At 38.9% G+C, this 9,651-nt stretch overlaps 1 protein-coding gene across 6 annotated transcripts in view; it reads right to left on the bottom strand.

The window, feature by feature from the left end:
* Positions 1–2,242: 2,242 nt before the first annotated feature.
* Positions 2,243–9,651, bottom strand: part of COL16A1 (collagen type XVI alpha 1 chain) — a 295,727-nt gene continuing 288,318 nt past the window's right edge. For all 6 annotated transcript variants that reach the window (XM_089673859.1, XM_089673860.1, XM_089673863.1 and 3 more), the window contains 6 exons: positions 7,347–7,391; positions 7,069–7,260; positions 5,273–5,339; positions 4,962–5,138; positions 4,483–4,560; positions 2,243–4,400 (listed from right to left, as the gene is read on the bottom strand). In XM_089673859.1, the coding sequence (XP_089529985.1) occupies positions 4,207–4,400; positions 4,483–4,560; positions 4,962–5,138; positions 5,273–5,339; positions 7,069–7,260; positions 7,347–7,391 (753 nt within the window). In that variant the 3' untranslated portion in view covers positions 2,243–4,206. The remainder of the gene's footprint in view (positions 4,401–4,482; positions 4,561–4,961; positions 5,139–5,272; positions 5,340–7,068; positions 7,261–7,346; positions 7,392–9,651) is intronic.

Here is a 9,651-nt window from a genome sequence, read left to right as displayed (position 1 = left end):
TGGTGGTCATTGAAAACCAATGAGTTGCTTGTTGTTTTCCTTAATCCACTGGTGCAAGCAAGCTACTGTATACCTTGAGTGATAATCACTGATGACGTATAGTTTTCTTTTATAAAAAATATACATTTTGTACCCAGTCAGCTGAATTGGATGGAATACAGGGTAAAAGGATGAACCAAACAATATAAGGATTAGGAGTGCATGGTGTGTGCACTGTCAACTAATTATATTTTTAGATATACTTAATCTGACCCCTTCCCCACACTTGCTGTCATCATGCATTTTTTGCATTTCCTAAACCTGGGCCTGCTGCTGAAAATATAATACTATAGAAAATAACATGTAAAGTGAGATAATACTGGAAAAGACCCTAATAAAAGGGTTGACCTGAAACTGATACATAGCTACTCTAACATTTTTTATACAATAACATGTTTGTAACATTATGCACCCATCTCTGATAGACTGGAGGCCTTACAGCTTTTGCTATAAAGTGTCTCAATGATTGGAGAGATTTTAATTACAAGAAAAAGCAGGGTTGATGTCAGCTACATTTACCCAGCAACGAGGGAGGGTGGTTTACTAATTCTCAACTAACACAACATGGACTCCCACTCTCTTTGAGTACTGGTTATACACTGCATGTCAAAATGTTTTTGCACACATGATCATCACACCTACCACTGTATATGTTCATAGGTATGTGGACAACCCTCCAAATTATTGAATTCCTTTGTTTCCAGTGATGGGTACTGTTAATGCTGCTGCACACATAGGCATTTGCCAGTTTTGCTTCCACCAACCTTATGCCAATAGTTTGGGAAAGGCCCTTTTTGGTTCAAGCATGATTGTGCCTTATGCTCAAATCCAAGTCACTAACAACATGGCTAGATGAGTTTTGTGTGAAGGAACTTGAATGGTCTGTCCTGACCTCAATCCTAGTAAATACCTTTGCCATGAATTGGAATGCCTACTGCAAGATGGGTTTTCTCATCACAGAAACATGGAAAGCCTTCCCACAAGAGTTCGAGTTGTCATAAGCATAAAGGTGTGTGTATCTGTGGGGGATGTAAGTTGGATAACTCCATAATAACGTCCATGGGATGTTAAAAAAGCTCATATAGATGCGATGGTCAGGTGTCCACAAATGTTTGCCCATATGCTGTAGCTGCAACTGATATGACTTCTGTTCCAAAGCTGCTGAAGACACAGTGCACACCTAACGGAAGCAGCAATGGGAAAGGATGATATACTGAATTTATACAATTGACCAGAACTTGAAGCAAAACTCCTAACCACCTTGCTATGTCTACACTAAAGTAAATCCTATTTTTCTTTACTGTGCAAATGTAACATCTTTATTTTTAACACCCTTATAATGTAAGAATTTGAATCTAATTTAAAGACTATACCAAGGAAAGAGAATTAATAACATAACACTAAACTAACTAAATATAGTTAAAAACAAATATACAGATGTAGGGACCCTCTATTGTCTGAATTTGTAAATGCCTGTAAATATATATAAGCCCTTGTTGCCCCTTAGTCATTGGCAAACCCTGGAAAGAGAAAGTGGAGAGAAAGTCTCAGTCCCATGTTCTTTCCATGTTCAAAGCCAGAAGGAACTATTATACACTACTAGGGAGGGACTAATGTGCTGAGTAGATAGGCTGACTTTGAGTTCCACTGCTACACCACAGATCCTGCCAGTTAGAAGTTTAATTTCAAGCTTGTCGGACAACAGCTGGGGGAGACCCCTGTGACTGCTGATCTTTTCTTCAGATTTCTGACACAAAGACAGACACCACATCATGCTCAGGAGCTCCTGCTAAAGGACATGCTGCAATTTTCATCTGCTTCTCTATTAATCACTGTACAGAGTATGCCCAGGTATATTTACACAATTGCAGCAGGAATGCTCATCGCAGTGCTGTGTTGATAAAACCTGTTTATATATTGGATGTATGTACTGTTATTAATCTCTTCTTATATAAAGCTTGTAATATTTCTATAATGGTGTGCATCTACAGTATGTACTTGGTTAATGTTATTTGCTGGTTCTCCCAAATACTTTGATTAGATCCTGGGTGGAGGCACTGCCAACTGTTTTATCACATCCACTTATAGAAGGTTCTGGTTCTCCTATTTACTTACATGTTTTGTGCAATATCCTGTTTGGGAGGATTATTTCTCATTACCCCTCCTTCAAAAGAGGGCTACGCAGATTTAAAAACTGGAAACGCAATGTATATGTACATTTATATTAGAAAAAAATCTGGGCAGCACAAGTGCTTTAAACATCTAAATACATTGGTAGAATTTTCACCTTTTCATAGCAAAAGTGATGTTTAGCACTGTTTTACATGACGTAGATCGGCAAGCATTGATTCGAAGAGAAGCAGACAGAATAGACAATGACCCATTGTGCTGAAATTTCTGCAACATTTTACATTCTGCCATATTATATACACATTTAAAACATCATCAAATAAGGCTCTGTACACAAATGAAAAGGTAATAAAGGCTTAGTCTGCAGTTACACAAACTTGTTACCAGCTTTCAAAAGAGGCAGCTACGCATTTCACTCATTGCTTTTGTGTAATCGTTTTCATTTTAACTAACCAGCCATAAAATGTGCCTAGGTTGCACATTATTATTACAATTATTATTATGTACGCTCATCATAATGGGGGGTGCAGTGTCTTTAATCACATAATATATTTGGAAGCACCTTTTCACTGCAACTGCTACCCAAAATGAAGAAGCACCTATTGCATAGAAGCAATTGATGGTATATTTTCAATGACCTTGAAAGCTGTATAACAGGCTGAAGTAACATGATACATCCAAGATACATTTTTATTAATTGTTTTAATCTAGCAAAAAAGTTTACTTTGTGTGTGGCTGTTTTCCTAGAATTATCGAGTATTAGATTTCTGGTCACCTGACAATTTCTGTGGTTTCTTCTGCCAGGCCCCAGCATCAATACTGTGTCTTGCACTGATGTAGGGGCAAGCTAATGAAACTACAGCGCTAGGTGGGAGACCAGAGATATGACACTCTTGAAATGAAAATCATTTGCTTTTAAAGAGGAGCAGGACAAGTAAGTATACATTACCTCTTCTTTACAATGCAACCTCTGTCTGTCATATTTAATTTTGTGACAGGGTCACTTAAAAAAAAAATCTTTTATTTCAGGTGGATCACCACCCCACATCCTATTTGTAGACTGATGCAGACAGGCAATGAAAAGCAAACTAGATTTTCACAACTGTCTTTGACTTTTCTATATCAGCTTTTGAAAGTTAAACAATAGAAGGATGATTTGATAAATATGTGCTACAAAGCATGTAAGAGATTCAGATGACATCTGTACAGTTTGAAAACCAAATATGCTGAATACCAAAAACTGTCATGTTATTGAAATTACCCAGCAATAGCCGTCAAAGAAAGAAATACAGATATTCAAAAGATAATAACAAGGTATTCTTGATGTTTCTGACACAGTCAGCAGAATAAATTAAGACAATTTTAGAAAAATTGCAACAAACTCCTAAAATGAAATGTTTGTAAGGTATATGCTGTGGATATTTGATTTGGAGAAAGTCCAGTAAACAAAGCAGAGAAATACAGTAAGAAGGACATCTCATACAAAGGACGTAGCTGGAAGTATAAAATGATTTGTCTATATATTGCAAGAGTAAAATATAAAAAAAAGTCCTCATCTCAAAGTTTAGACAACGTAAATTTGAATCCATATCACAATTATGGAATATGTGAAGAATTATCATGCTAGGGACCAAGACTGGAAACAGTTTCATTATGAAACTTCTGACCATTCAGATATTATTTTGATGACTCGGTGAGGCAGTGAAGTATCATTCTTGTCTATCACAGACAGGGATTTTACAGTTTGCTGAAGTGCTACAAGTTAATTTAGGAATAAGGAAATTCATGAAAAATAAAATAAAAGTAGGAAATAGAGCTTATTGGCCAGGACAAAGAAGAACTAAAAGTATACAAGGAGCATGAATATATCCTTCCCTTTCTTTGCCAGAAATTTTTGCCTCTCGATACGGTGCAATATATAGAGATTAGTATATCGAGAAGCATGCTGTTGGCAACTCCAGCAAGGAAAGGGTAGACTCTCCATAGATGATCCAGTGGGACAGTTGTTAGGTAGGGTCTGTGGAATGGGACAGCTTATCAACCAGGTCCTTTCATGTTCTTTGGCTGATACTCTTGTACTGACATCATGCTGTAGCAATCCGATGGGTTGCATCGTCCATCTTTGCCTGTGTTACCTTTAGGTCCAGGGGGTCCTGGTATGCCTGGAATGCCTTGTTGTCCTGTTGAACCTGTTGGTCCTAATTTACCATATCCAGGTGGTCCTTGTGGTCCTGAGACAAGAATAAGCGTGATTCAAAAACTCAAATTAATTTTCCAATTGCCTGTCTTATGCAAAACATTAAATAATATTACCTGGTGCTCCAGGTGGACCCACATCACCCATGGTACCAATTCCATTGTTTCCCTTTTCTCCCTTTGTTCCAGGTTCACCTGGGTGTAAAAGAATAAATCATAAAAGACTGAGGACCATATGAAATGTTCACCCAAAACTGAAATTTCAGATATAAATGACTGTTGACAAGACATTGAATGGTTGTTTCTATCTCTTCCATGGTCTGTTTAATTTCATAGTCGTTCACAGTCATTTAAAGTAATTAAAAACCCATATTATGTCTAAGCAAGGGAATTTGACCTTGTGAGCAGGAGTGGAGATAAAAATTATAATAGAACAATCACTCCACTAAAGTTTTCAAGACATTTAAAAAAATATGGCAGATGATTCAACCAATTACCAAAAAAAACTGAATTATCAGTTTTGGCTGGGCTTGGTTTGGCTTCAGTTGAAAAACTGATGTTTGACCTTCTCCCTGTGAAATATATATTGATTTTACCTCTCATTCCAGGTACTCCTGGTCTTCCTTCTCTTCCAATCTGCCCAGGAGAACCTGGTGCACCTGGATTTCCTGGACGTCCTGGAGTTCCTTCCTTACCAGGTGGACCTGGCCTTCCAGGTGCGGCAACCATCTCTACTGGCATCTGCATGCGTGTGGTATAATATGCCATTCTCTCTGCAAAATTAGTAAGGGGATGAAAATTAGCATATAAAAAAAGATTGCCCTTCATTATCTTTAATTATCTGTATTATATTTTAAGCATCAATAGATTATTACAGTAAGACAGTCTCTCAGCTCTGCAATCATACCATCAAAGATCTTGATAACTTCTTGCCGAACCATCCTCCTAATTTCATCATAATTGATGGGATCCGCCTAGTATTTAGAGAACAAGGTTTAGTAGTTTAATACTAACGGGCACTTATAAAATTATCTAAGTAGCTGCCTATCATTTTGAAAGGCCAAAAGTGAGGTGCAGATGGTGTGATTGGCCACATTGGCTATATTAAAGCAACCCAGGTAACAGGACACTTGAAGCTATTAGTATGAGGAGGCAGTTGGTTGGTTTTTCAGTGCCAATACCAGATGCAGTAGTTTTTAGCTTATCTTTGGCTCTAATTCTGCTAGGTAATCTCAACACATACTGCTCTCTTTGCTTCTGCTCTCTCTAATTTTCTCAAAATGTCTGAAATAGTTAATTTTTTACTGTTTTTCAGTGCATTCTGGGCATTTTGAAAGGTCTCCTGATGTTATCTTTAAAAAACGCTTATAAACGCAAACGCACATAAACATGCATAAATGCGGTATGCAAACGCTGCTGAACAGACATTTTTTAACCTACGTTTCCAGCCGTCATATTCCATCATTCAGAAGTGTTTTCCTAATGTCCCGTGTACATGGAGCCTAATACTATTGTAGAAAGCAAGCTTATAATGTCCATCAACAATAGCTCAAAGCCTGCTGACACAGGCCAATTAAAAGATATCAAGTCACATAAAAGGAAGATAATCACATTTTCTATAAACACAGTAACGAGCACCTGTGGGCCATAACAAAGTGCAATACTGCAAAAAAGGTGCCTCCAACTTCATCTTTCAAAGCAACAACTATATTTAAAGAAGAGCTCTAGTGAAAGCTAAAAAAAATGAAAGTCAGCAGCTACAAAAACTGTAGGTGCTGACTTTTAAAAAACAGCCACTCACCTGTCCCTCGATCCAGCGGTGTACTCTCTGCAGCTGGTTTCATCGGACGCCCCTGCTCCCTGACATCTTAAGTGTGGGTACCTGGCTGTGACAGCTTGCGACTTCACAGCTGGGTGCCCACTGCACATGTGCGAGTAGCGCTGCGCCTTGTGGATGGTCCCGTTGTCTTCGGGGGCCTGTCACGTGACGCAAAAGACTATGGGGAGTAAGGGGGGAGGACCTAGGTGGTCGCAGCGTAAGTGGGATCGGGTACCTGTCAAAATCGGGTACCCCCTCCCCAAAGGTGCCAATTCTTCACGGGGAGCCAGGGAACAGTACTTAAAGCAAAACTTCCCCTTTTGGGTGGAGTTCTGCTTTAAAGTTGCCAATGTATTTAATGCAAACCTACACTTTACCCCTATGTAGCAAGCCTCTTTCTTGCTTTGCCCAGTTTTGACAAAGTACAGGCTTGCTGTTAACACAACTACCACTTTAAATGTAGTATAGAATGTTGATACTCTAAATATATTATCTTATCTACACCAACTGGGAATTTAAACCAGTTCAGTACATTTCTAAAAAAATGCTCAGACATCTCTAGTCATATACATGGTGTATGTTTTGACACAGCAACAAAGTGAAGATAATTTCACTACTGAGAATACATTTTTAATGAGAAATTTGAATCAACTAGATAAGCTTACTAGATACAAACTTTGTATCTTCTTTAAATAATTCATAGCTTTAATTATTAAAGCCTCTTGTATGTTTCTTAAAATATACACTAAAATTGTTAGGATAGATAGATAGATAGATAGATAGATAGATAGATAGATAGATAATTTTTGTGTATTTTCTATGTACTGATAATTTGTAGGAAATGGTATTCTATGTCAGATGTTTTTCTTCTTCTGTCCTCTTACCATTGTTCCAGGATTTCCAGGAATTCCTGGTACACCTGGTGGACCAGGAGAACCAGCAGCTCCTCGCTCTCCAGAAGGTCCTCTAGGCCCAACAATTCCAACAGATTCACTTTTTCCATAGCCATTTCCTGGTGGCCCTGGTCTTCCTCTCTCCCCTGGGGGTCCTGCAGATCCGGGAGCACCAGCCTCACCCTACCGTAAGAGTGTATATAATACAAAATTGCTTAATTTCCAGTAACCTATTTAATGCTAAGATGCTAAATGATACGGCTGCTTACCTTTTCTCCAGGTATTCCAGGAATACCCGGCTTTCCCGGAGTGCCCTGTTATGGTATAAGTGGACATAAAATAATGTGTTATTGTTAATCTTCTGTACTTTAACACAGATATAAACATAGTCAGGGGAATTCAAAGTAGTCCTAATGACAGAATTCAGGAGGTGGGTCCCTTAAGAACTACTTGTGCCTAATTCAAGCAAACATTTGCACTAGTGTTGGTAACATTACCAACATGTGCGGCAAATTCAGATAGGTATTTCTACCGCCACTTTAAAAACCTATTGATATGGCAGTGACAATTTTTCAAAGACTTACCATAAATTCTCAGATTAGGAAACTGGCAGTAATTAGGACCAGCTCATAGCTGGCGTACAGAGGCAAGGCAGTACTCAGTGTGGGCCATGCCTGCTTTGGGAAGCTGCCATGTATGTGACAGGGCTGTATCCCTGTCCCTATTTAGCTCTTAGCCAAAGATTTCCTGGTTGAAAGCTAAGTGTAAACAAAGGTAATGTTAGTAACCACTTCCCTATAGTAGAACTACTGCTACAGGGCGGCAGGGCTGTGCAAAATCACAGCCCTGCCGCCCTGTAGCAGTAGTTCTACTATAGGGAGGGCTGCAGGGCTGTGCAAAATACCTGATTCTGTATGGAAATAGGGGGGTGCGTGCCCTACCCACGCCGCTATTGGCAGCTACAGCTTTTGATCACCTGGTCCTGGCCAGAGATTCCCCGCCGGCACTTGGCAATAGCTGAGGAACACTGATGGGGGAGAGGTCTGTATGTAAACAATACAGATCTCTCCCCTGTCAGCTCCAGCATGCTGCTTTGTATTGCTCTGTATAGCATAGCAATACAAAGCAGCGTCCTTACACAGTAAAACACACACACAGCACACTGTTAACCCTTTGATTGCCCCAGATCTTATCCCCTTCCTGCCCAGTGACATTAGTACAGTGTCAGTGCTTTTTATTAGCATTGATCACTGTATTAGTGTCACTGGGGATTTCAGGTGACAGTGTCAGAATGCCCACCGCAGTCCCGCTATAAGTCGCTGATCGCCACCATTGTATATAAAAAAAAAATACATAAAAATTCCAGTATATATACCGCCATTTGTAGACGCTATAACTTTCACGTAAACCAATTAATTTACACGTATTCTGATTTTTTTTTTAGCAAAGACATGTAGCAGAATACATTTTGGCCTTAATTTATGAGGAAATTTGATTTTTTAAATTTTTTTTACAGGATATATTGTATAGCAAAAAGTCAAAAATAGTTTTTTTTTTTCAAAATTGGTGGCTTTTTTGTTTATAGCACAAAAAATAAAAAATGCAGAGGCGATCAAATACCATGAAAAGAAAGCTCCATTTGTGGGAAAAAAGGACATAAATTTAATTTGGGGACAGAGTTGCATGAACGCGCAATTGTCAACTAAAGTAATGCAGCGCCGTATCGCAAAAATTGACCTGGTCAGGAAGGGGGGTAAATCCTCTGGAGGGCAAGTGGTTAACCAAACAAGCCAATGCCCATAATTGGGGAATGACTTGTCTGTGGGTGGGTGGAACCTGCTGATGAAATGAAAAACGGTGAAGACAAATTGCTGAAGTTCAAACCGAGCATCAGATTGGGGAAGAAAGGGGATTTAAGTGACTTTGAATGTGGCATGGTCGTTGATGCCAGACGGGCTGGTCTGAGTATTTCAAAAACTGCTGATCTACAGGGATTTTCACACACAACCATCTTTATGGTTTACAAAGAATGGTCCAAAAAAGAGAAAGTATCCAGTGACAGTTGTGTGGACAAAAATGCCTTGTTGATGTCAGAGGTCAGAGGAAAATGGGCAGACTGGTTGCTGCGACATTCAGATGGCAGGGTCAGAATTTGGCGTGAACAACATGAAAGCATGGATCCATCCTGCCTTGTATCAACGATTCAGACTGGTGGTGATGGTGTAATGGTGCGGGGGATATTTTCTTGGCACTAGCAAGGTATACCTAATAAAGTGGCCGGAGTGTGTATAACACAGGATTAATGTTACACAAAAAACATAGGCACCAACTAGATCAAAATTCAAAGAACAATATACTCAAAAAATGTAATCAAATCAAAAAAGGAAAAAAAACAGGGTCAAATAAAAAATCTTTAAGAAAAAAAAATCAACTTCACCAAGAATACTCAGGACTAGTATTCTATCGTTTACACAATCAAAGGCTTACATACTGAGAAAGACAGCTCAATATGCATATGCTAAAACTGTAAAGGTATTGGAATTTAAAGAAAACAGTATATGGACCGGTATTCAA

This window comes from Staurois parvus, unplaced genomic scaffold, assembly GCF_062004578.1.
Source record: "Staurois parvus isolate SC_StPar_1 unplaced genomic scaffold, SC_StPar_1.0 ptg000145l, whole genome shotgun sequence".
Lineage (NCBI taxonomy): Eukaryota > Metazoa > Chordata > Amphibia > Anura > Ranidae > Staurois > Staurois parvus.
Note: the sequence above shows the minus strand (reverse complement) of the source record. Positions and strands in the feature narration are given on the sequence as shown.